The sequence below is a fragment of the Chiloscyllium plagiosum genome, chromosome 13, assembly GCF_004010195.1.
Source record: "Chiloscyllium plagiosum isolate BGI_BamShark_2017 chromosome 13, ASM401019v2, whole genome shotgun sequence".
In the NCBI taxonomy this organism is placed as follows: Eukaryota; Metazoa; Chordata; class Chondrichthyes; order Orectolobiformes; family Hemiscylliidae; genus Chiloscyllium; species Chiloscyllium plagiosum.
In genome coordinates, this window is record NC_057722.1 from 78,027,988 (window position 1) to 78,055,633 (window position 27,646).

At 39.0% G+C, this 27,646-nt stretch overlaps 1 protein-coding gene across 5 annotated transcripts in view; it reads left to right on the forward strand.

The window, feature by feature from the left end:
• Positions 1-27,646, forward strand: part of xrn1 (5'-3' exoribonuclease 1) — a 120,640-nt gene that overhangs the window by 7,623 nt on the left and 85,371 nt on the right. For all 5 annotated transcript variants that reach the window (XM_043702786.1, XM_043702782.1, XM_043702785.1 and 2 more), the window contains exons 2-11: positions 408-490; positions 9,034-9,266; positions 15,348-15,445; positions 18,721-18,830; positions 19,928-20,038; positions 20,818-20,903; positions 21,294-21,381; positions 23,859-24,027; positions 24,138-24,205; positions 24,860-24,991. In XM_043702786.1, coding sequence (XP_043558721.1) covers positions 416-490; positions 9,034-9,266; positions 15,348-15,445; positions 18,721-18,830; positions 19,928-20,038; positions 20,818-20,903; positions 21,294-21,381; positions 23,859-24,027; positions 24,138-24,205; positions 24,860-24,991 — 1,170 coding nt within the window. In that variant the 5' untranslated portion in view covers positions 408-415. The remainder of the gene's footprint in view (positions 1-407; positions 491-9,033; positions 9,267-15,347; positions 15,446-18,720; positions 18,831-19,927; positions 20,039-20,817; positions 20,904-21,293; positions 21,382-23,858; positions 24,028-24,137; positions 24,206-24,859; positions 24,992-27,646) is intronic.

Below are 27,646 nucleotides of genomic sequence, written 5' to 3' on the forward strand. Positions count from 1 at the left end.
GGTTAGGGGAGAGGGAGAGAGAGACGGGAAGGGAGACACGAAAGAGATTAGGAGAATGGAGTGAGAGACGGAGAGAGGGGAGACAGGGAGGAGGAGAGAGATGGACAGATAGGGGCACTGAGAGAGATAGTGAAGTGGCGCGGAAAAATATCAGAAAGGGGGAGGAGTAGGAGAATGGAGTGAGAGACGGAGAGAGGGGAGACAGGGAGGAGGAGAGAGATGGACAGATAGGGGCACTGAGAGAGATAGTGAAGTGGCGCGGAAAAATATCAGAAAGGGGGAGGAGTAGAAAGAGGAATGGAGAGAGAGGGAAGAGATAGAGAGCTAGAGGCAGCGCTGGACTCTCTTCACACAACTGTTGCCACTGAAACACCTAGACTCCCTCTTTCTTGCTCCATTTTAAACAGCTCCAACAATGGGTGTCCCCAAGTTTTACCGCTGGATAAGCGAACGATATCCATGCCTGAGCCAAGTGGTGAAGGAGCATCAGGTAAGGCAGAGGTAGCCTCACAGACACTATAAGTTTGAATAATATTTCTTATCCCTACCACCCTGAACCCAGAGCCTCACCTTCAACGTTCTCCTCAACCCAGAGTCTCACCTTAAAAACCCCTTCTCAACCTGGAGTCTCACTTCTTCAACAGAGAGACTCATGTTAAACTTACCCCCTCCCCCTCCTCATCAACCCAGAGCCTTCCTTAAAACCTCCCACTCCACTCAAACCAGAAACCTGCCCTCAAACCTTCACATCCAATTTCCAGGCTTTGGCTAGAACTAAGCATTCAACAACATTATTATAGTTTAAAATGACATTTCCAGTTTTTGTGTTTTGTACTTCCATTATTTCATGGTCACCCTTCTGAGAAAGTTTCATGAAGTAAGTAAATTAGCAAGTATGGAGGAAGCTCTGAGTTCATTATTTTTGTTGAAGTATTTTGTTTCTAAGTGAACCATTGTACATTGTCAATGAACCAAACTGTCACAATTCAAATGTACACTCATAACTGAATGATTCTTTTGGAATTTAATATTTCGTTCTCCTGTTCCCTGTTGTTTTTTTCTTTGTACTTGTTGCTATGGCTGTCAAAGAATCTATGTTCCATTATGTTTTAAGCATTCTTGTACAATTGTGAAGGGAATTAGAAGCATCTCCATGAAATGTTACATGCTTTTCTCATTTTCAGTCAGCTTGCTTTTGGGTTCTTCTTTGCTATTTAGTTATCTGAGCTGCCTGTGCTGTGTACTAATGTTTGAAGTTGTTTATACATCTATTTTCATCAATGAATGTACATCGGCCTTGCTAACCTCAGACAGAGGTATAATCATGCAGATGTTAGCAATTTAGTTAGATGTTTTCACTGATGAAATAGCAATGTTTTGGAGCCCAAGAAAGTGCTTTGTGATGTAATTTTGTCATAGTTTGTATTTTGCTAAATCTCATTTCTACAGAGGTATAATAATATTTGCCATAATATCTACCAGTTTATTTCTGCCTTATCATCCAGAGTAAATGGCATCTGATTTGTTGGGAACGATGGGCCATGTTATTAGAGGCTCTGTGCCCCATCAAGTTTGGACCACCATAAATAAAAAATCACTAAATCTACACCAGTTCCATTTTCCAGCACAAGGTCCATAGCCTTGAATGTTATGACCCTTCAAGTGCTCATCCAAATACCTTTTTAAAGGTTGCAAGGTTACTCTCCTCAACTACCCTCCCAGGCAGTCCATTCCAAATGCCGACTAACTTCTGGAAGTAAAAGATAATTGTTTCCTTGGTAGGGTGGCTCAGTGGTTAGCACTGCTGCCTCACAGCACCATCGATCCAAGTTCGATTCCCACCTCAGGCGACTGTGTGGAGTTTGCACATTCACCCCATGTCTGCTTGGGTTTCCTCTGGGTGCTCCGATTTCCTCCCACAATCAAAAGGTGTGCAGGTTAGGTGAATTAGCCATGTTAAATTAGTCAGGGGTAAATATAGGGTAGGGGAATGGATCTGGGTGGGTTACTCTTCGGAGGGTCAGTGTGGACTTGTTGAGCCAAAGGGCCTGTTTCCATACTGTAGGGAATCTAATATAATCTAATTCCCCTCTGAACCTTCTGCCTTGTTACTGACCCTTCAACTGAGGGGAACGGTTGCTTTCTGTTCACCCTGTCAGCATTTCTTTTATTATTTCAAAGGTATTGGTATTGAGGAAAGGAGCCTTTTCCTGTTCCTAGAATACTGAATTTATTATTCCCAGTTTAAGTTTAGGAGAGCCAAACACTTACTACTTTATGTTCAGTATTTTAATTATCTAAACTGCCTGTAGGACCAAAAATACTATTTTACATAATTGCCAAATACACCTTGAGCTAGTGTTTCAGCTTCAGTTTTAAATTCAATATTTTCAATGTTCAAATCTAATGCAAGACTGTGAAATACTCAGGGCACAAACTGCACTTAATATATGAACACATTCCAGTGACTGAAAGCGAATGCACATATAACTTATTCTTATCAGTTATGCTCAGGAAATTATAATCTGATCATAAATGTCAGCACCATGTGTTTTGCTGAAATTCAATTTGTTGAATTGTTGAGTTCGTCATTTCCCTTGTAATGAGAATTTTAGAGGAATTCTGGAAGTTGAGTGTTTGAACCTGGGCTGCAGTATCCAAATGCAACACTGGTCTTTACTTTTGCAGGGTAGCTCTGAGTCTTGAACCCCTTCAGTATTAATTGTTAGTATTTTATTCCATGTTTGCTGTTTTCTGCATAATTACATCATACCACTGACATTACTTACCTCAGAACTAACTGCCTTTCCAAAGAGGTGATCCTTTGGTTCTGGAGAAGCTCGTGCAAATTGGTTGCTTAGTGGAGCATAACTGCATCTTGAAATTTCTACTGATGGCATGTGGCATAGATTTCCTCTTTCCTGATGTTAATTTTAATTTGGCACCAGTTTCTCCAAGCAAATAACAGTAGTGATAGCATCAAGCATTCTAAAAAGCCATTCGCCTGAAAACATTTTCATCAACATCAACCCTGGGAACAAAAACCATTCACTTCTGCTTACATTTTATAAGGAACAAAATAAATCAGATATAAACATGGAATTATATAGAAACTGAAATGTCCAAGACATTATTTAAAAACTCAAATTTTTATCATAATGGAAAAATGTGATGTTCATAAACGCACCATTTGTTTTCCAAGGTCATACAAATTCTTTAGTATTCTAAGGTTATTAGTACTGCTGTTAAAGCAGTTACGCCTCATTCAACAAGGTGTAACTTTCCGAGGATTTTTACTGTGAGACAAATAGTGTAAATGGGGAATTACTTTTAGTTCAGTGATTTTAAATTACTTATTGTCTAGGAGCAGTGGTTCAGCAGTGCACCCAGGGAAATTTATAATCACTGGTGATAACTTCTGGATTTTTGCATTATTCTGAGTATGCAGACTCCAGAAGTTACTGTTGTAATAGTGATGGAAATCATTGACAGCTTCACCATTGATACTGCCTTTGAATCCAAGCCACTAATTGTCAAAAATTACAATTGAAGCAAGAAAGTTTCTGATAAAATATATGTTACATCATTTTTTTTTTAAGTTTGATCAAAGCACCAGTCAGGGTGTGTGCAATTCATTCATGTACAATTTGATGCAAGACAGTGAAATAGTTGTTGAAATATATGGCAATCAAATCAGTTGGATTGGATCAGATCAGAATCTATCAGGATGCAGCTTGGTTACGTAATTGGCAAAGTTCCCAAAATAACAGCTGTTTGTACATGTTCACAAATAGTTTGTATCTTGTACTGTTGTGGCAGTTTTTTTTTGTTGCTGTTACTACCATTAAGAATTCTGTTTTGATGGATTTTTTTAAAACTGAGAAATAGTTTTGCTCCTCCAGTCCATCTCTGCAAAGCATTACCATTGATGGTTCGTGGATTTAATATCTACTTTAACAAACCACTCCTCACAGATGGGCAATATAAAAGTGATTTTTGACAAAATGTTCATAGTCTAATTGCTCAACTCTGTCTAATCCAGGATGCTGGGGCCAATTTTTTTTTTACTTCATGTTCAGTTGAAATCAGCTAACTCAGCACAGTTAGAGAATTTCAACCTTGGTCTTTCCTGTTTATATGGCTGAGCTAGATTAATGTCATCCTCATACGTTAAGCTGTGAAAAGCTGGCAATGTGTTTTTGTTTTGGTCGATAACAGGATGTTTAGTTTTGGGCGCATTAGACAAGAAGAAATTACTTTATTGATACTTGATCATCATTAATTGTCATAATCTGTTTGCTTATTGGGCAGCGCTTCTAAACTAGCTATGTTCTGTTGTTTTTCACGGTTATTTTTGTCCTTCTCTAAGTGACGATGTACCAGGTATCACTCCACAATATATTTCAAATGAACAGCAGTCTTCAAAACACTTTTGGTCGAATCAATACTTTTATTGCAAAGTACTTCTGGAAATAAAGAATTTTGAGTTGTATTTTTACAAAATAAAGTTAACAGAATCAAAAGTTCTCATGTTGGAAAATGTTATGTAAAGGTGACTGTGTGTCAAAGCAAGTCCAGGAATATAAAGACAAATGTTGTCAATAGACTGTGCTTGTGACTTCTTACTTCTTAGAGACATGAGCACGGAAACAGACCCTTTGGTCCAACTCATCCACGCCGACCAAGTTTCCCAAACTAATCTAGTCTTATTTGCCTGCGTTTGGCCCATAGCACTCTAAACCTTTCCTTTTAATGTACCTATGCAAGTGTCTTTTAGAGATAACTACTTGCATCCACCACTTCCTCTGGCAATTCATTTTATGTACACACCATCCTCTGTGTTTAAAAAGTTGCCACTCGGATCCATTCTAAATCTAGGTAAAAGCAAGGACTGCAGATGCTGGAAACCAGAGTCTAGATTAGACGTGCTGGCAAAGCACAGCAGTTCAGACAGCATCTGGGGAGCAGGAAAATCAACGTTTCGGGCAAGAGCCCTTCATCAGGAATAGAATCTTTCTCCTCTCACCTTAAACCTATGCTGTCTACCTTTGGACATCTCTACGCTAGAGAAAAGAGCTTTGCTAGTCACCTAATCTATGCCCCTTGTGATTTTATAAACTTCTGTAAGGTCATCCCTCAACCTTCTACGCTTTTGTGAAAAAAAGTCCCAGCCTATTCAGTCTGCTCTTACAACTCAAGTCCTCCAGGCTGGTAACATCCTTGTAAATCTTTTCTGAACCATTCCAATTTAGTAATATCCTTCCTCTAGCAGGGCGAACAGAACTGTACACAGTACTCCAAAAGTGGCATCGCCAACATCCTGTACAACCTCAACGTGACGTCCCAATTCCTTTATTCAATGGTCTGTGCAATGAAATGCAGCATGTCAAATGCCTTCTAAACCACCCTGTCCATCTGTGGTGCACCTTTCAAAGAGCTATGTACCTGAACCCCAGCTCTCTGATTGATAACACTGCCTAGGGTCCTACCATTAATTGTATAAGTCCTGCCTTTGTTTGTCTTAACAAAATGCAACACCTCATATTTATCCAAATTAAATTTCAACTTCCATTCCTTGGCCCATTGACCAAATTGATCAAGATCCCTTTAAAATCTTAGCTGACATTCTTCACTGTCAGGAAGTTTTGAAGTCTGATTGATGACATGTTTGCTGCTGATTGAAAAGGCAGATTTACAAATGCGCTTAATACTAATTGAGGAATGACTCTCTTTCTTTGTGGTCTGCCTATTATAATTTAAGTGTCTATCATTGAAGATAACAGTTGCCTCACAACTTATTTTGTTCTATGACACCATCCTTGCAACAAATTCACGTTTCATTGCAATATTAAAATTACTGATTCTTTTGAGTCTCAATTTTTGTAGTGGTTTATCTTTTGAAATTAGGTTATATAGAAACTCCAGAGGGTATGGACTGTTGTCAACGTCTTCTATAGAATCAGTGCTGGCGTATTCTTTTAATATGTATGACAAAATCATTTTTGAAAAAATGCTTAAATGTGGTTGATCTTAATTCTAATTGTAAAACATAGCTTTTGAATGATAACTTGAATCAAATCATTAAGCCAGAAGTGTCACGGGGATGATCCATCTCTGCCTCCCCCAGATGCCAGTCATCACCAAATTCAATTCATTCCACACAATTTCAAGAAACCATTGGAGATATTGGATACTACAGAGGCTGTGAGTCCTGACAACATTCTGAAAATAGTTCTGAAGACTTTTGCTCCAAGACTTGCTTACCCCTTGCTAAGGTGCTCCTTGCCACTAGAGTCTACCCAACAATGTGGAATATTGACAGGTATATCCTGTAGACAAAAAGTAGGACAAATCCAACTGGCCAATGGTCATTCCATCAACTTACTCTCAATCATCAGTGAATTGATGGAAGATATCATCGACAGTGCTATCAAGTAGTAGTTGCTTAGCAATAACCTGATCAGTGATGCCCGGTTTGGGTTCAGCCAGGGCCACACAACTCCTGACCTCATTACAATCTCAAACATGGACCCAAGAGCTGAATTCCAGAGGTGAGAATGACAGCCCTTGACATCAAAGCCACACTTGACTGATGTGGCAGCGAGGAGCCCAAGCAAAACTGGAATCAATGGGATTCAGAGAAAACTTGTCAATGGTTGGAGTCATACCTGGCACGTAGGAAGGTGGTTATGGTTGTTGGAGGTCAGTCATCTCTGTTGTTTGGTCCAACCATCCTCAGCTGCCTTACTCCGAGATAAGGTCAGAAGTGGGAATTGGTAATGGATGATTGCGCAATGTTCAGCACCATTCGCAACTCCTAAGATACCGAAGCAGTTCATGTACAAACGCAGTAAGATCTGGACGATATCCAGGCTTATGCGGAAAGGTGGACTACACGAATGCCAGATAATGACCATCTCCAATAACAGATAATCTAACTATTGCCCCTTTACATTCAGTTATGTGACCGTAACTGAATTCCTCGCTGTCAACATTCTTGACCTTATCATTGACCATAAACTGAACTGGACTCGCCATATGAATGAAGTGGCTACAGAGGCTAGGAATGCTGAAGGATATAATTCACCACCTGACTCAATGCGTATCCACCATCCACTAGGCACAAGTCAGGAGTGTGATGGAATGTTCCTCACTTGCCTAGATAAGTGCAGCTCCAACAAGACTGAAGAAGCTTGACACCATCTAGGACCGAGCTGCCTGCTTCATTGGCCCCACATCCATAAACCTTCAGTCACTCCACCACAGACATTCAGTAGCAGCAGTGTATAGCATCTACATGACGCACTGCAGAAATTCACCAAAGATCCTTGACAGTCTTTTCCAAACCCAATACTGCTACCATCTAGAAGGACAAGAACAGCAGAGATGTTGGAATACTACCACTTGCAAGTTCCTCTCCAAGCCATTCACCATCTTGACTTGGAAGTCTATAAACATACGCTCAATGTCCACTGGGATTCCCTCCCTAAAGGCATTGTGGATCAACCTACTGCACATGGGCTGCAGAAGGTCAAGAAGGCAGCTCAACACCACCTTCTCAAGGGCAGCTAGAGATGAGCAATAAATGCTGGTCAAGCCAGTGACACTATGTCCCATGTACAAATTAAAATCAATTGCCCTGCTATTTTGTCACACTTGACTAATTTCATCATCTCATCCACCTGTCCCATGCCATTCCATTCCATCCCACTCAATAATGACAGCCTGTTGTTCATGGGAACCATTTCTGAATCGCAGAGTGTCTTTTGTTGAGCTGTTTTTACCTTCCTTTTTTTCGCAAGCCCCCATATCCTGTTGCTGGATGACAACTGGTGGTAGAGGGATTTTGAGGCTGGATTATTAGGTATATTCAAGGTTGAGGTAGATAGATTTTTTTTTTAAATCAGGAAAGGAATCAAGGGTTATGGTGCAAAGGCAGAAAGTGGAATTAAGGATTATCAGGTGAGCCATGATCTCATTGAATGACGGAATAAATTCATTGGGCTAAATGGCCTGTTTCTGCTCCTGTGGTCTTAATAGCTCTGGGGTCTGCCCATGACCAGGCCCTTAAACAAACCAATCTAAACAGTTCAGATAGATGGAAACTTAGTGTTATTGCTATAGTTGTTCTATCTGCATGTGGATCTTTTTGTATTCTTCCATTCTAGCTTCCTATTCAAACTCTATGCAATCTGCATATTGTTTGGTGATCACTGCTCTCTTGCCTGGAGAACACCACTGCTGTTGAGTGGGTCTGGTTGCAACATGGAGGTCACTTCATTTCCAGTGCGAATGTGGGGACAGTGTATAAGAAATTATGATGGAAGCAGTTGACTGGTTCAGTCGTAAGATTTTTTAATATACTGTTGTCAATATTCATATATTGTGGAAAATAGCTTGGCAGAAATTAATTGTCATCAAGTGTATCTGACATTCCAGAGCTGGTACTTTTACTCTCTGTGGTGCATGTTGCTACAGAATCACCCATTTTTCAAAAAAAAAAGATTTACAAACCATGTGAGACCTCTTTAATTTGTAAACTGCATTGCTGTGCAACTGAGAGACAGCTTGTCCAAGACTCGGTGTCTGACTAATTTCTGGTTGACTTGCTGTTAAGTCCAGGATTAAAAGTGCGGGATAGGAGACTATTGTCATGGCTAATGTAAAAATCTCTCTCTTGCCAAGCTAAAATAAGCAACCGAGATAATAACTTGTCGATTTCTCTACCTTTCTGGTCAATGCAGCTGACGTTTGCACAATATCGAATGTGGATGTTATTTTCTGTCCTGTTTGTTAAATATTTTGTGTTGAATGTATAAGGATTTTACCAGTTCTTTGCCACAAACCAAAAATGACTACTACTCCAAGATTAATTGAATGATATAAAATGTAACAAAATAATAAGGTAACTTTATTTACTAAGGCTGTGAAATAGTATACTTTCAATTTGGAATATGAAACTTTGTTAATTATTGTTATTAATACTAGATGATTCACTCATTGATTATACACTCCCCGACTTCAATTTTGCAGATTCCGGAATTCGACAATCTCTATCTGGATATGAATGGAATTATTCATCAATGTTCTCACCCAAATGATGAAGATGTGCACTTTCGAATCTCTGAAGAAAAAATTATCGCTGATATTTTCCACTATGTGGAAGTCTTATTTCGCATCATCAAACCAAAGAAGATCTTCTTCATGGCAGTTGATGGTGTGGCTCCAAGAGCAAAAATGAATCAACAACGTGGCAGACGTTTTAGGTAAGAAATTGTTTTGTGGGCAGTTAAAACTGGTCAAGGCATTTGTGCGATGCTTTGCACATTTATTTCTTAAGTAGCTGAGTCATAAAACCTAGGAATATCCAGTCAGTTAGTTTGCTATTAATGGGTAAGTCATTAACACTGGGGGCGAAGGAATGAAAGCATATGGAGTTCTTCCTCCTAGTTAATATCCAGTGACCACTGCTGCAGTGTGCTTCTGTGCACACTGAGGACAAGAATTGAGATCAGCTCTAATGCCTCCTGTGACTTCTCAGACTGCCAGTGTTTAATGTATCCGATCCCATGTGAATATTGGGATTGGCAAAAAATACAAAACTGCAGATGCTGGACATCAGAAACAAAAACAGAAATTGCTGGCAAAGTGCAACAGGTCTGGAAGTATCTGCGGAGAGAAATCAGAGCTACTTTTTGGGTCCAGTGACCCTGCTTCAGAACCGATGCCACTTTATAAGGCACTAATTCACGCATTTAGGAAGGGTGTCAGTCCAAGAAAGATATCCGAAAACAAAATACTGCAGGTGCTGGATATCCAAAATGAAAAATGGAGATACTGGAAATATTCAGCAGTCAGGCAGAGAGAAACGAGGTTAACATTTCAGATTGAGTTTTCATCTGAACTACTTGGCATGGGATTGAACAATGGTGATGCCATTGAATGAAACGGTTAGATTTTGTCTTGCTGGTTATTGCATTACATGTGTGGCATGGATCTTGTTCAGCTCTTGTTGTATCCAGACATGGACTACTTCACTAACTGAGGAACTGAAACTGTGCTGAATGAACCTTGTGCAGTCATAACTTAACTGATGTTATGAAGGGAGTGTCATTGAGGAAGCAGCTGCAGCAGACTGGGCATAGGACGCTATCCTGAGAAACTTTTGCAGCGATGTGCTGGAGTTGAGTTGATTGGTAGTTGTGAGGATCTAAAATCTGGATTTAAGCTGTTGTCAGGAGCAACCATTTAATGCATGCTTTTACTAACTACAAAATGGCTTCTCAATGCAAGTAGCATAAAGTAACATAATAAAATGACTTCAGGCTGCAAATTAACACTACGTTTAAATTGACTTCTCACCTTGCGAAAGGCTGTATTCCTGCCTTGCTGAACTAACTGAATCAAATATAAAGCAGAAAATGGACCCTTCAAGTATAGAATTAACTAAGCTAGATAGAACATTACTAACCATCCTAGCTAACCTTGAAATGCAGGTGGGAAGAGATATATAAAATGACTTCAGGCTGCAAATTAACACTACGTTTAAATTGACTTCTCACCTTGCGAAAGGCTGTATTCCTGCCTTGCTGAACTACTGAATCAAATATAAAGCAGAACAATGGACCCTTCAAGTATAGAATTAACTAAGCTAGATAGGACATTACTAACCATCCTAGCTAACCTTAAAATGCAGGTGGGAAGAGATATCATTAGGTTAACCTGCTGTCCATTATGTCATTATATTACACATTATTGGATTTACTCTGCACTTAAGGCAATTTCTTAAGAAACGTATAAAAATTGCCTTTGTTCCAAATGAATTGCATAGTTTCTCCAAGGAACACAGAAGCTTTTAACCTCTGTGTTGCTGGACAAACCTGTGCCCAGCCATTACTCATTAAAGTGTGAAATCTTGCTGTAGCAGGCCATACTCCTGTTGTTTATTTGACCAATCGTGGAACTGAGAGACCCCTCCTGGGGAGTTGAGATCTTCAGTTGGAAGCTATCTTCCTTTGTGGTGACTCTAATCAGTGAAGAGTTTTCCTTTTAAATACAATTAGTTTTAATGTTGATAGGGTTTATCAATTTTATGTTCAACTCAGAAATTCATCTCTTTTCCCCAGGTTTGGATAGATGTTGAGTGGCCTTTGGGGAATACAAACAGTTGAAATGTTGTAAAGTTCAATGAGATTTGCTGTATTTACTGACTTCAGCCTTTGCTTTAGAACATATGGAGCGAGTCAAATTGCCTGAAGACTGACGCCTATGAGGGTGAGGTAAAATGTTCACTCAGTGCTTCTTGAAGATGGTGACAAATGCTTCAAACTTGTCTTTTACTTTGATGTGCTCGGCTGTCCCATTATTGATGAAGGGAATGTATTTGGAGCAATTTGTCAGCAATCATGTGGCTTACGTGTATGGTTGTCTGCCTAATTCCGTGTCACTACTCATGGGTTCTGTGGTTTCTTCTGTGGTTGATGAGTCTAATCCTAGAACAGCACCTCCTACCACACATTTGGCAGGTGTTTCCAGGAGGTGGAATTGATCCTTGTTCTCAAGGTTGCTGACATTCCTTTCACTGGTTCCTTGACTGTAACTCCTCTCATAGATGGTTGTTCTCAAAGAATTGTGTCCCTCTCAGTCAGTTTCTTCTGAACAGTGGTTTCCAGGTTATGATATCTGTTGCATTTCTTATGTAAACCTTCAGGGTTTAAACCTTGGCTCACCTGTCAGCTGAGTGCCTTGCATGAGGTGGGTGAAGAAGACCTGCTCTGGCAGTCTGAACTCTGTATCAGAAACACATAGCCAGCCAGCGGAATTGGTTTCGCTTGGTTAGGGCCTTGATGTTAGTGCTATTGGCTCCTTCAAGGACACTGATGTTAGTATGCCTGTACTTCCAGCTGATGCAGAAAATCTGTCTGAGTGTTGCTGTTACTTCTCAAGGTGGTCTTTAGGTGCCATCTATACATACTCCAAGTTTGGGAGCCATATAGAAGAGTTGGAAGAATGACTGACTGCCTCTATACACAGAATCTTGGCATCAGCATGGATTTCAGTCATTGAAGCCATCCAGCCTTGGGCAACCAAAGGTGGCAATCACAGATTGGTTCACCATGTCAGTTTCAACCTTAGATGAGACGTGACTCCTCAGTTGGAGGAAATCTTCCATGTTTGGAAACATTTCTCTGTTGATCTTAATAGAGGGAGAGATTGAAACTTGTCCTGGGAAGGTTTAGTAAATCGTTGTCATTCTTGAGGTTGAGACTGAGACCAATTAGTCCGTATACTTATGTGAAGGTGTTAAGTGAGGCTTAAAGATTCTCCTTTGAGTGGAGATGACATTGTCATCCACGTACTGAAGTTCCATGACTGATGTCAGTGTTGTTTTCTTCTTGGGTTAAACTGATCGAGGTTGAAAAGTTTTTCATCCATCTCATAGACACCACATCGCAGGGAAGCTTATTTTTGACAAGATAAAGAATGGATTTCAGCTCCCCACTGCCATCTCAAGGACAGCTAGAGATGGGCGATCAATGCTGGCCTAGAGACTGGTCACCCACATCCCATGAACAGTTAAGACATCCTTGTCTTGGATGTGACGAAGGGACAAGCCATATTGTATCTAGTAATGGACCTGATTTAATTAAGTGACCTATTTGTGTGTGAGCATTTGTCATATAATGATCATAAAATGATGGTGTTTCATGTAGCGTCTGTAAGAAATAAGCAAACATTGGACACTAGAATTTTGGATGTAAGGAAGGCAGATATTAATGGGATAAAACAGTGACTGTCAACAGTAAACTGGGAAGTATTGCTAATGAATAAAACAACTCAGGAACAGTGCATGAAACATTCAGAAGGAGTTTGTATCCATGAGAAGTAAAAGCTCCATCACTCAAAAAGAAAACAGCCATTGACATTTGAGTATTGAGGGACAGCATAAAATGAAAAGGAAGGACTTGTTAAAATGCAAAGAACAGTACAAAATCCACAGAATGGGACAAATACAAAGACCAACAATGGGCAATAAAGTGGCCTATAAGATGCATAAGAGACAATAAGCAGAGACTTTATAGCTATATAAAGGGAAAGCAGTGGTTAAGAATCCTATTGACCTCATGAAGGCTGACTGTGGGGATATTATCAATGACCATGGGGAAATGGCTGACATGTCGAATGGTTATTTTGCTTCAGTATTCACAGCAGGAAAGGAGGCAGTCCCAAAGAAATTAATGGAGGATCAGGAGCAGGGTTTAAATAAAATGAACTGAAGTATGTCCTCAATAATGGGAAATTGATGAAATGAGAGTTACACATCTCTGGAACCTCATGGTTTCCATCCATGGGACATTAAAGAAGATGGGAGAGCACATTACCGTTGCCCTGACCATAACCTTTCAAAGTTCCCTGGATTCAAGAATTGTACCTCTCCATTGGAAATTTTCTCATGTCACTCTGCCTTTTAAGAAGGATGGCAGAGGGAAACCAAGGATTTATGGACATTTAGCCTGACATCTGTGGTGAGAAAATTATTGGAGTCTGCACTGAAGGACAGGGTAATGGATCATCTCAGAAAATTTCAGCTAATCGGGGAAAGTCAACATAGATTCATGAAAGAGAAGGTGAGGACTGCAGATGCTGGAGATCAGAGTAGAGCATGTGGTGCTGGAAAAGCACAGCAGGTCAGGCAGCATTTGAGGAGTAAGAGAATCAACATTTCGAGGATCCCTGATGAAGGGCTTATGCCCGAAACATCGATTCTCCTGCTCCTCAGATGCTGCCTGACCCGCTGTGCTTTTCCAGCACCACACTCTTGAAGGGTAGATCATAATCTGACAAACATGAGTTTTTTTGAAGAGGTGACGGAGATAAGTTGATGAATGCTGTTTAAATGAATCTCCAGAAGGCTTTTGATAAAGTCCCACACAAAAGACTATTAGCTAAGGTGCAAGCCAAAAGAATTGAGGGCAAAGTACTGACATGAATCGGAAATTGGTTGTGTGGCAGGAAACAGAGAATTGGAATAAAGGTTAATTGCTCGATTTGGCAGGATGTGATTAATGGTGTCGCATAGGGATCTGTGCTGGGAGTTCAATAATTCACAATATTCATTAATAACTTGATTATAGCTTTAAAAAGTCAAATATCTAAATTTGCTTATGATGCAAAATTGGGCAGCATTGTAGATAGTGTTGACGACAGCATAACATAACAACAGGGTATGATAGATTAGGTAAATGGGCAAAGCTGTGGCAATGGATTTTTATATAAACAAGTGTGAGGTTATCCATTTCAGACCAAAAAAGGACAGGGCAGAGTTTTTTTTAAGAAATCGCAATGTTAAATAAAGTGGATAACTAATGAGATTTGGGGGTTCAGATGTATAGCTTTTTAAAGTACCATGAACAGATGCAGAAAATAGTCAAGACGGCTAATGGAATGCTACCCTTCATATCTCATGGGCGGGAGGATAAGGATGCAGGCATTATGCTGCAGTTATGGAAAAAGCTGGTTAGTCCCCACTTAAAGTACTGTGAGCAGGTCTGGGCACCACACCTCAGAAAGGATGTTTTGGCCCTGAAGGGAGTTGAAAGCAGGTTGATGATATTTTCTGGGGTCAGATTATGAGGCGAAATTAGACAAATTAGGCATTTATTATTGGGCTATGCCATACTGGAAAGGAAATTCCTGTGTAATGGGTACAATAGGGGATGATAGGGTATGCTTTAGAAAGGATCAATAACTGCAGTTACGATTATGGACTTGGAGCTGATATTATGTTGCTTGGATTGTCCAGTGCTGCCTATATGAATATGCCTGTAAATGTCAGCCTCCCATTGCCCCACTCTCTCAACATGAGAGACCTAGCAACTGGTTGTAATTTATTAATGTTGTGTCGTGTTTTCGCTGTGTATGGGTTAGAAAGCAAGGAGTCCAGCTTCCTGCTTATCACCTGAGTTAATCAAGGTGTTGAAATTAGGAAATGCATCATGTGAAAAATTATTTTTGACGCCTTGTGTACACGTGCTGGTAGACAGATAATTGCCTATGGAGAAAGTGAGTGCTGGAGCTCTGAGTCAAAACGTGCGGCACTGGAAAGCACAGCAGATCAGGCGGAATCCGAGGGTGCAGGAGAGTCAATGTTTCGGGTAGAATGTCAACTCGCCTCCTCCTTCCTTATAATCCTCTCTCCACCCATGATAATTATTGGAGAAGGGGGAAACATGCTAATTGTTGATGCTCACTATGCTTGATCTTACCCCCACCTCCCATCGTTTATGAATAAGTCTGTCTTCCGCTCTATATGATTCATTGTAATGTAATAATATTCTTAAATGTAGATCAGCAAAAGAAGCAGAAGAGAAAATTAAAAAAGCATTAGAGAAAGGAGAAACCCTTCCAACAGAAGCCAGATTTGACTCCAACTGTATTACCCCAGGTAATGGTCAATTACAATTACTTTTTCTCAATTATATTTACTTATTCTTCAGAATAAATACATCCATTATCGATTATAACATATCACTCATGGAAATGTAATGGCATGAATTTATTTCCCATAATCATAGTTTTCCACAGTTTGAGTATTTATTATCTGTATTGTGGAAATTTGACAACTTCTTCATCTTGTGCAGCGGTCAAGTTTTTAAAAAAATTTACTCTTGTAACATGTGCATCTCTGGCCAGGCCAGAATATATTGCCCATCCCTCATTACGTAGAGGGCAGTTGACAATCTGGAGTCACATGTAGGCCAGAGCAGCTAAAGATGGCAGTTTCCGTCTCTAAAGAAGTTTAGTGAACCAGATAGGTTTTTCCGAAAATTGGCATTGGCTTTGTGGTCGTCATTTAGACCCTTTATTTCCAGATTCTTAATTATAGAGTCTTGGAGATGTGCAGCATGGAAACAGACCCTTCGGTCCAACCTGTCCATGCTGACCAGATATCCCAACCCAATCTAGTCCCACCTGCCAGCACCCGGCCCAACCCTTCCTATTCATATACCCATCCAAATGCCTCTTAAATGTTGAAATTGTACCAGCCTCCACCACATCCTCTGGCAACTCATTCCATACACGTACCACCCTCTGCGTGAAAAGGTTGCCCCTTAGGTCTCTTTTATATTTTTCCCCTCTCACCCTAAACCTATGCCCTATAGTTCTGGAATACCCGACCCCAGGGAAAAGACTTTGTCTATTCACCCTATCCATGCCCCTCATAATTTTGTAAACCTCTATAAGGTCACCCCTCTGCCTCCGACGCTCCAGGGAAAACAGCCCCAGCCTGTTCAGCCTCTCCCTGTAGCTCAAATCCTGCAACCATGGCAACATCCTTGTAAATCTTTTCTGAACTCTTTCAAGTTTCACAACATCTTTCCAATAAGAAGGAGACCAGAATTGTACGCAATATTCCAACAGTGGCCTAACCAATGTCCTGTACAGCCGCAGTTCCACCATCTGCCATGGCAGGATTTAAATTTAGGTCCCCAGAACATGAGCTGAGTTTCTGGTCTAATGATAACCCTCTTTTATTGGATTGATTTCCCCAACTGCATTGTGTTTCTGATTTCATCCGACACAATGATCAAGATAGAGAGATTACCTTGTCCTTTCTAACCTTTGGACATAGGAAGATAATCATTGGTCAGTTTTTCCGGGACCGGTACCAATTAGTGAAAATTTTGAGCTTAAATTGAGGCTTTCTTTCATATAATAGACCTTCAACTTGATGTCAAAGCTCAAGTAGAAATAAAGCAACTTTTTTTGCAAAGGTGGTAGTGAACTGTAAATATAGAAGAAACTATTTCTGCATGAGTCAATGCAGTGCTTTTATTTGGCTTTTTGATTTTTAGGTTGTTACTATGTAACAACATACAACAAAGTTCTGATGTATTCTATAAGACCATAAGACATAGGAGTGGAAGTAAGGCCATTCGGCCCATTGAGTCCATTCCACCATTCAATCATGGCTGATGGGCATCTCCACTCCACTTACCCGCATTCTCCCCGTAGCCCTTAATTCCTTGTGACATCAAGAATTTATCATTCTCTGCCTTGAAGACATTTAGCCTCCCGGCCTCCACTGCACTCTGCGGCAATGAATTCCACAGGCCCACCACTCTCTAGCTGAAGAAATGTCTCCGCATTTCTGTTCTGAATTTACCCCCTCTAATCCTAAGGCTGTGTCCGCGAGTCCTAGTCTCCTCGCCTAACGGAAACAATTTCCTAGCGTCCACCCTTTCCAAGCCATGTATTATCTTGTAAGTTTCTATTAGATCTCCCCTTTATCTTCTAAACTCATGTTCTAATTCTAAATGTATCATGTTCTTTGGAGATTAGAAAAACATTGTAATAAGAGTTTTAAACTAATATGCAACATTGTAATTTCCAACAGATTTTGAAATGGCCAGAAGGTTTATCAAAAGTTATTGCATTCAAAAAGTTAAAGACTATAGGTTTTGGAACTGTAAAACAAATAGATTCTGGGTGTGCAATTAAAACAGGAAAATTCTGGAAATACTTGACACTTCTTGCAGCATCTGTGGTGTCAGAAACAGAGTTAATGTTTCTTTTCATTGATTATTCATTCAGGGAGGGTGTGACCATGGTTGGCTAGGCCAGTATTTATTGCCCAGTGGGCAGTTCAGAGTCTTCCACATTGCAGTGGTCTGGAGTCACAGACAGGCCACACCAAGTAATGACAGCAGTTTCCTCCCCTAAAGGACGTTACTGAACCAGATGGGTTTTTCCTACAATCAATTATGTTGTCATTAGACTCTTCCATGTTTTCTGTTGAATTCAGAGTCCCATTTGCCATGGCAGGTTTCAAATTGAGATCCCCAAAGCGTACCTGTGTCTCTGGAATAATAGCCCAACGTTATTAGTTAGGTCATTGCTTCCCCTGTCTCACACCTTGTAAGCCTGTTTCACTAAAACCATTATGCAGGAATTTCCATTCAGCTATGAATAGAATAGAGTAAAATATTCTTTATTGTCATGGTATAAATAAATAACATTTATTAACCTGAACACACTCTGTCTCTTCATGGATACTGCTACTCCTGCTGAGCATTTCTAGTCTTTACTGTGACAATATTTGTGGCATCAAATGTGGTTGTGTTATTTTAAAATAAGTGTCTTAACACTGAAGTATCAATATTCAACTTGACTCCAAGACAGTAGAATTCCACTATTAGATTCATCATCGGTTGCTGTTAATAATGCGTGGTTCATGTACAATTCATATGTGATACTACTTCAGGACTTCAGTGACAGCCTACAGATAAGAGCTGTGAAAGGTGCATGTTTCAGATTCATGTGGCACTGTACCACATTAGGTTGAAACATGTATAAGCAGATGTTAAAACTATATATGTTTTATGTCTGTATTTTCCCATTTTAGACTCGTGTGGCCATCGCGTTTGCTTTCTTTACTGAAAGAGGGACAAGTTGAGATGAGGACTTCTTGCTTCAGTTACATTGAAACAATGGGATTTTTTTATGGTTCCTCTTGTGGACCCTAAGACTCGTTGTTAGCTCTTGTTCCGCCTCTTACTCTTCAAAATGAATTATAATACCGTACTTTTGTTCTGGCACTGGTTGTATTAGTGAGAGTCCTGAAGCTGTAACTCTGGAATGATTGAGATTTCTTTCCTTGTCCCTTGCCTGGTTATGCAAAATAGGACTTTTAATCTTTTTCCATACGTTCTATTTTAGGTACTGCTTTCATGGCCAGGTTACATGAGCAATTAAAGTATTTTATAAACTTGAAGATTTCAACAGATAAATCCTGGGAAGGTGTGGCTGTGTACCTGTCGGGTCATGAGGTAATTAAAAACAAACTACTGTAAATACTCGAGTGATAGTCGAATTATTTTACTTTTTAAAGTTACATTTATGGGGTTGACTGTTACATGGAAACTGCATTTGAGGGGCTGAAGTTCATGCCCGTCTAAATTCATACCGTAGCATTAGCAGAAGCTCAATTGATTCTCTAAATGAATGAAGAATAAAAAACAATGAATTATGGTAATTCTGAAAACCCAGAGTGAAATACAACAGCCAGTCGACTGGAAGACCAGGAGTGGAGAGGAACAACTGGCAGACTGGAGAGCTGGAGCAGTACGTGACAGCCGGAACACTGACTCATAAACGTTGATCTGTTATCTGTGAAGAACTAGGGTCGACTTTTACATGAGATATATGGAAAATTCCAGGTTATTTGGCCAAAAATAGGGGGTCAACCTTTACATGAGAGTGACAATTACTCGAGTATAGACAGTAGCTTAAAATTGTTTCTTTCCTCAAATCGATTTTTCCAATGAATGGAGAAGAAAAACAAACTCTTCTAAATTGACATGAGAATAGACTGGCAGGCCCTAATTTCTGTAGGAACCTTGCCAGAGTGCAGCTTTGCTTAAAAATGCATTAGGAATCAGAAAATATAATGCACAAAATGATACTGGAAAGATGAACAAATGTATGCAATGGATTTCTCATCATTACAACTTCCTGATGACTTCCATTTCTTGTGCACTTATAATCAATTGAAATCCTGTTTACACATTTGAGGAGCAGATTTAATGAATAATATCATTGGTGTCAGTGTGTTTTGTGCAAATAATTTGTTCAGAAATATATTTATTTGCTATTCTGTTTCTTGGTATAAAATGTTAACCGATGTTCATGAATATTCTAGTAGGTGCTCTTTGTTTTGTATTTTTGGGCTCAGTACTTCTCATATGTTGGTCAGACAATCAATATAGTATGACATTCAGTCCTTTGGTTTTTCTTGTTAAATGGTTGAAGTTTATCAGCAGTTATTTTTCCAAACGGCAAATAGGATTAATAAATAGAATTAAAGTATGTGACTATTCATTTCAATATCTGTTTCGGTATTCTAATATCCTATTTCTACTGCTAGACCCCAGGTGAGGGAGAACACAAAATTATGGAATTTATTAGAGCTGAAACAAGAAAACCTGATCATGACCCCAATACAAGACACTGTCTATATGGACTGGATGCTGATTTAGTATGTATGACAAAATACTCTTAAGAAGGAAAAATGTTATTTAATCTTATGTCTATTTTTAAAGAGCACAGTATGTCTCTCCCAACCTCTCTTACCCTCCAGTCTAACTTTCTTTCTGTCTTGAACCCACTTCACCTGAAGATTATATTTGATGTTAACTCTGAATTTGCAAAACTGCAGACCTGTACAGTTCTGTTTTTCCTGAATGATTATATTATGAACAAAATCTTTGAAAAGCTCTTTCTAAATTGTGATATGGACAAGATAAAGAGAATTTCAGTTATTGATATTATTTTACTGCAGAAATTACATTTGTTCTGTTAATTTTCCTGAGAGGGCTTTTTTTTTCTATCGATTTCTCTGTTATTGGGATCTCCATAACCATCATCTAGCTGAAGTAATCAGCTAAAGTGTTGCATCATTTTAAAATTGAAGCATGTGGTCTCCTATTTGCTACCTATCCACAGTAATATGACTGATAAAGTCTGATAAAGTGTCTGATAGAGTTGGTGTTCTGCTGTCATATCTTTAGGACTTCAAGAGAAACAACTTATTGTTATTATTATTACTTTTTAATAATAGCTTTTATTTTATACAATGGTATAAAATCTTTGTACTAATTTTTGATATGTATTCTTGCAAAGAAACACTGGTTATTGAACACTTTTTGTTTTTTGCATAATTTCACTGCAATCAGGATAAGGTTTTTGATCATGATTACAAGCAGTTTTAAAGAAATAATTGTGCAACTAAATTAATAATATTTATGTTTAATGAAGATTATGCTTGGATTAACAAGCCATGAACCAAATTTTTCCCTTTTGAGGGAAGAAGTTCGATTTGGTGGCAGAAAATCACAGAAAAGGTAGGATTTCTTTCTTTTGTATAATAAAGTCCTTTAGACTTGTAATAAAGATCATTCTGTTCCTGTCTTTAGAAATGTACAATTTCTTCAATTTTTGTTTTCTTCTTCTCTTCATTGGCGTTTTCTTTATCAGCACATATTATTTATCAAAGTGTGTTTAATACTCTTCTGACAATGGGGAATGTAGCAGTATTCTGGGCTCACCAGCCCTTTCCTTTCTGAGAAGAAAATCTTTGGATTCTGCTGGATGCTTTCCTCTTACTGTGTGGCTAAAATTTACAAAAAGGCTTTGTGTACTTTCATATTTCTGATATTGCAGGTGCTAATTCATTCTTCACTTTGTTGAGTTTTATTTTTTAAAATTGTTAATTACATTTATGTTTGCTTCAGGATTACTGCCGTTGAAGAAACTACGTTTCACTTGTTGCACCTTTCCCTAATGAGAGAGTACATTGACTATGAGTTTTCATCTGTACGGGTCAGTATATGGAAATTGAATATTTTTTTCAAGAAAACATCAGCGTTGAATTGCCATATATGGTCATGATTTGGAGATGCCGGTGTTGGACTGGATGTACAATGTTAAAAATCACACAACTCCAGGGGGTTTAATTGGAAGCACTAGCTTTCAGACCACTTCAACTCTGATAATTACCTGATGAAGGAGCAGTGCTCCGAAAGCTAGTGCTTCCAATTAAACCTGTTGGACTATAACCTGGTGTTGTGATTTTTAGCCATATATGGTGTAAGGGTCAATGATGTGGTAATTAGTTTTGCTGTTATCTCCCCTCTACATGTATCATTAAGCTGCCAAACTGTTGATCAGAGAGGTTAAGAGGCATGATGTGTAATGTCTCTTTCTGGTGGTATTAGGAACTTAGTTTGCTACTTATAGCCTCTGGTACCTGCAGTCCATGGCTATTTCCTAATACCTTCCGAAAAGTGCTTCAACTACAAATTTATCTGAGCAGCATCGTGATAATAAATGTGGGGAACAAAAGTGAACTGAGAGACGGGACTATGCAAGTAAATATACCTTGCAATAAGATGCACAAAGAACTGGCACGTTAATGATTCTGTTCACCTTATCTAATTTAAAATGTGATGGACTGTGAATATGAATGATATTAAACATTTATTTTTAAAGGAACTGAATTATTTACAACTTGACAATCTCTTCTGCCATTGCTACTCTACAGCTGTGCATTACCATTTGCACAAGCCGAATTTAGGTTGACCTTTAATCTATAAAGTGCTTTGGGTCCATGTTGTGGGCTGAAAATGGGACTGTGAAACTCCTGTACCTTGTCATAATTCTACTAATTGTGTTTTTTGTTCATGTGTGTGTTCAGGTGTATCATTGGTCATTACTTTTAATGAGTGATAACACAGCAGTGAAAAATTGATTAATTTTTCAATATATGTGAATGATAAAAGGTGGTTATTCTTTGGGCATCATATTAATTTATGTTTTGTGCATTTTTCAAAGGAAATTATTTTGAATTAATACCTCAATTTGAACTTCTGCAGATTTTTAACAGATTTTTGAATGAATTTCCTTTGCTGCAATTTAATCTCTATCCACCACACTCTGAGGCAGAGAATTCGAGATCCTAGCTACTCACTGGTTTCCTCATGTCTCTTTTTACTCTTTGCCATTCACCTTAAATCAGTGTCCACTTACTATCAACCCTTCTGCGAATAGGAATAATTTCTTCCTATCTACTCAGTCGAGACCTATCATGATTGGTGAGTTTTGAGAAGATTTGTAGCTCAGGTTGAGGTTCTGGATGTAGGTTTGCTCGCTGAGCTGGAAGGTCAATTTCCAGACGTTTCATCGCCCTACTAGGTAGGGTGATGAAACTCAAACATATAAATAGAAAGCAGGAATCATCAACAGTGCTTCGCCTGGAGGTCACTGAAGATGTTGCCTAGTAAGGTGACGAAACATCTGGAAATGAACCTTCCAGCTCAAAGAGCAAACCTACATCCAGAACCTATCACCAACGTTGAGCATCTTTATCAAATTTCCCCTCCGGGTTTTTCTTTCCCCTTCTAAATAGAACAGTTCTAGCTTGTCAACCTATCCAAGTAACTGAAACCTCTCAATCTTCAGTCAATTCTTGGAAATTATTTCTGCATCCATTGTAATGCCTTCATATCCTTCCTAAAATGTGGTCAGTTTTCCTGTTTGAGCATTGCCTATTTTGATCACCCAGTTCATGGATTATTCATAGCTGTAAGGCTAAATTGTCTATTTCAATGGAAAGTGTCTGCTGACTCCAAATATGTGATGATAAATTCTGACTCTGAACACTCACCTCTGATTGATTTAGCAACATAGAGATGACTTTTTAAAAATAAATTAAAATTCTACTGTAACTGTGTTTTTAATTTTCACCTATATATTTTATTAATTTTTCATTTTTAATGATTTGTTAGGGGTTTTATCATTCTTTATTTCAATCTTTTCAGAGATTTTGTTGCTGTTACACATGTACCTGTGTGTCAGGTAACACAGCCATTTCAGTACTCCTAAAACCTTTCCACAAGTTGTCACAAGCCAACTCCTTGGGGGTATGATATTGATCTCAGGATAACTCAGATAACTTTATCACTGGAGAAACAGCTGGTTCTTGCTGCTTGTTAGTTCTGGGTTTTCGAGTTTTCAAGAATTGGCTATGATGATGATTATATTGCTGAAGTTAATAACAAGCCAAGACCATTGAGATGGTACTCTTACCAGCATTACAGCACTTGTTCATGTTAGTTGTTCAGTTGTTGTGGTAAGTGTACCATTAAATAATTGACCTTTAGAGTTGGTCTTCCTAAGAATGAACAATTTTTCTACTTGCAGAAATTTGCCAATTCAACCCAGTACTATGTGTTGTTATAACTTCTTCAGAACTTTGATTACCCTTAAATAAATTGTTTGTTCTTGACTTCCATTAACAGGACAAGATTTGTTTTGAATATGACATTGAGCGAATAATTGATGACTGGATATTGATGGGGTTTCTTGTTGGTAATGATTTTATTCCTCACCTACCTCATTTACACATCAATCATGATGCACTGCCTTTGCTATACAAGACGTACACTGAGGTCCTACCAAGTCTTGGAGGTGAGTGCATTTAGCAATATACTCTACAGTAAATAAAACAAATAATTTCAAACTTATTGATTCATAAGCAAAGAAAAGCTTTGTTGTGAAAAACTATTTCTTTTGATCAGGATATATTAACGAAGGTGGAACATTAAATTTGGAACACTTTGAGAAGTATCTTGTAAAACTGTCAGAGGTAAGCATGGATTGCTTGTACAGTTTTTGTTGAAATATTTGTGCACTTTGTCTAACTTAGCCTGAAAATGTGCCTGAAATAATAACTCAAAAATATAATCAGCATTGATTCAGTAATAAAGGCAGGTATGAGAAAGTGATGGATGTGGTACAATTACAACGTTGGATAGAAACGGTTGAGAGGAATATGGGCCAGGAGCAGGCAGGTGGGAGGGATTAGTTTAGTTTGGAATTATGTTCAACATGGACTGGTTGGATCAAAGTACTGTTTCCTAACTATATGACTCTATGTGCAACATAGTTGGGTCCGCTTGTCTTGATAGTTTTAAAAAAAATACACATTTGGCACAATAATTCCGCGCTTCCAAACCTGACTTAGCTCTCATAATATTTTCCAGAAATAACAGCATATTGGTATGAAATTCAGTTGCTGGCATTTTGCATTAAAAACAGCTAATGCTGAATAAACTCAGCATGTCCAGCAATATCTTGAGAGAGAAAAACAGTGTTTTAAGTTCAATCTGTTTCCTCTTCAGCACTCATGAGGGTGCTTAACTGGATTCACTTTGTATGTTTTAGCAAGTGAAACATTTCAATAAATATTGTTTGAGCATTTTTGTTCCTAATTAAACATGATATAATTGTTTGATTACAGTTTGATCGTGAACATTTTAGTGAAGTTTTTGTGGACTTAAAGTGGTTTGAAAGTAAAGTGGGTAAAAAGTACCTAAATGAGGCAGCAGGCATTGCAGCGGAGGAAGCAAAGCGACGTAAAAAGAAAAACAAGGTATATATCATCTTACACCTCTTCAGGTATTCTTTACAACTGAACCTTTCAAGTAATTGTTGTTATTTTGTAAAGGAAATGAAATACTTCTGTAACAGAAGGTATGTGATCTATGTTTTTTTTGAGTTTTGAACTTTAAAACTAGTTTTGAACACATGGCATGTGGGTTTTGGTCTGTCTGTATAAGGGGGTTTAATGCTTAACTTGACAGCGTCCCAGGAATGTTTTACAAAAATGCACGCAAAAGTGAGTTTATGGAGTGCGAATTGGAGTTTACTTGAATTGGGAAAGTTTTGCAAACAGAGTAAACATAAAAGGATCTGAAAATAATTTTTGTTTTGCTCAGGGGAAGCACCTATAACTTGGAAAACATTTGGTTTCGGTTTGCAACCTCCTTGCTGAGGTTGGATGTATGAAACCATTTATCCTAGTTAAAGGAGTTAGTTTGCAACTGTTAGGAAATATGTTACTATAGTGTTAGGGTTCGAGTATAAAATTTACAGAGCAGGCATGTTCGGTTAGAACTCTGAAGAAGTTATTTGAAGCTGTAAAAACTTAACCTCAGTTGTGTTATGAGGATACTGTGCCCTTTAAAAGGTGTCCTGTCCTGTTTCTCTTGCAGAGAGATGTTGTCACAGTGGTGCTGAAATGTCTGTGTCCGAAGCAATGGGGGAACAGCTTTGAGCTCATTCGTTGTTTTTTCTTAAATTAGATAAATGAACCATGAGTGGGTGGAGTCTGGCTCTCTCAGACCCGTGGTTTTAGTTTTGCTTTATGTTGGGATTTAGAGTTGGCTGTGGAAGATAGTTGATATAGCTCTCTCTCTGCTACACAATTGTTACTTTTAGTGTTTCTTTCTGCTGGAATGCAGAAGAGATAATGTGAGGTAGGTCTGTTTTGCTGAATTTGCCTTTGCCGAGGTTGTTTTTATGGAATGATGCTATGTTGAAACGGTTAATGATTAGTAGTTAATTAGTATTTTTAAAAAGTATTTCATTAGAGTTATTGTTATGCCAGTTCTCATTTTATTTGCTTTTTAACTGTGCTGTGTATTGAGTAAAGGCTTGTAGTTGACCAATTAGAACATAGAACATAATATAGAGAAGTACAGTACAGAACAGGCCCTTTGGCCTACGATGTTGTGCCAAGGATTATTCCTAATCTAAAATAAAATAACCTAACCTGCGCACCTCTCAATTCACTGCTGTCCATGTGCGTATCCAGCAGTTGCTTAAATGTCCCTAATGACTCTGCTTCCACCACCACTGCTGGCAATGCATTCCATGCATTCACAACTCTATGCGTAAAGAACATACCTCTGACATCTCCTCTATACTTTCCTCCTAATATCTTAACACTGTGACCCCTCGTGCCAGTTAATCCTGCCCTGGGAAAATATCTCTTGTTACTGACTATCCATTCCTCGCACTACCTTGTATACCTCGATCATGTCACCTCTCTTCCTCCTTCTCTCCGAAATCATAGAGTTATAGAGATGTACAGCACAGAAACAGACCCTTTGGTCCAACCCAGTCCATGCCGACCAGATATCCTAACCTAATCTAGCCCCATCTGCTAGCACCTGGCCCATATCCCTCCAAACCTTTCCTATTCATGTACCCATCCAAATGCCTTTTAAATGTTGCAATTGTACCAGCTTCCACCACTTCCTCTGGCAGCTCATTCCATACACGTACCACCCTCTGCGTCAAAAAGTTACCCCTTAGGTCCCTTTTATATCTTTCCCCTCTCATCCTCAACCTATGCCCTCTAGTTCTGGACTCCCCACCCCAGGGAAAAGACTTTGTCTATTTATCCTATTCATGCCATATTTTGTAAACCTCTGACGCTCCAGGGAAAACAACCCCAACCTGTTCAGCCTCTCCCCATAGCTCAAATCCTCCAACCTTGGTAACATCCTTGCAAATTTTTTCTGAACCCTTTCAAGTTTCACAACATCTTTCCAATAAGAAGGAGATCAAAATTGCACGCAATATTCCAACAGCGGCTTAACCAATTTCCTGGACAGCCGCGACATGTCGTCCCAACTTCTGTACTCAATACTCTGACCAATAAAGGAAAGCATACCAAATGCCAGAGAGAAAAGTCCGAGCTTAGTCAACCGGTCTTCGTAAGACAAGCTCCCCCCAGTCCAAGCAGCATCCTGGTAAACCTTTGAATCCTCCCCAAAGCCTCCATATTTTTCCTATAATAGGGCGACCAGAACTGGACACAATATTCCAAGTGTGGTCTCACCAGGGTCTTTGTAGAGCTGCAGCAAAACGTCATGGTTCTTAATCCCGATCTCCCTGTTAATGAAAGTCAAAACACCTGCTTTCTTAACAACCCTATCCACTTGGTTGGCAACTTTGAGGGATCTATGCATTTGAACACCAAAATCCCTCTGTTCCTCCATACTGCCAATAATCCTGTCTTTAATTCTATGTTCAGCATTCAAGTTCGACCTTCCAAAATGCATCACTTCACATTTATCCAGGTTGAACTCCATCTGCTATTTCTCAGCCCAGCTCTCTGTCCTGTCTATGTCTCGCTGCAGCCTGCAACAGCCCTCAGTACTATCTATGGCACCTCTAATCTTTGTGTCATCTGCAAATTTATTCACCCACTCCTCAACCTCCTCATCCAAGTCATTTA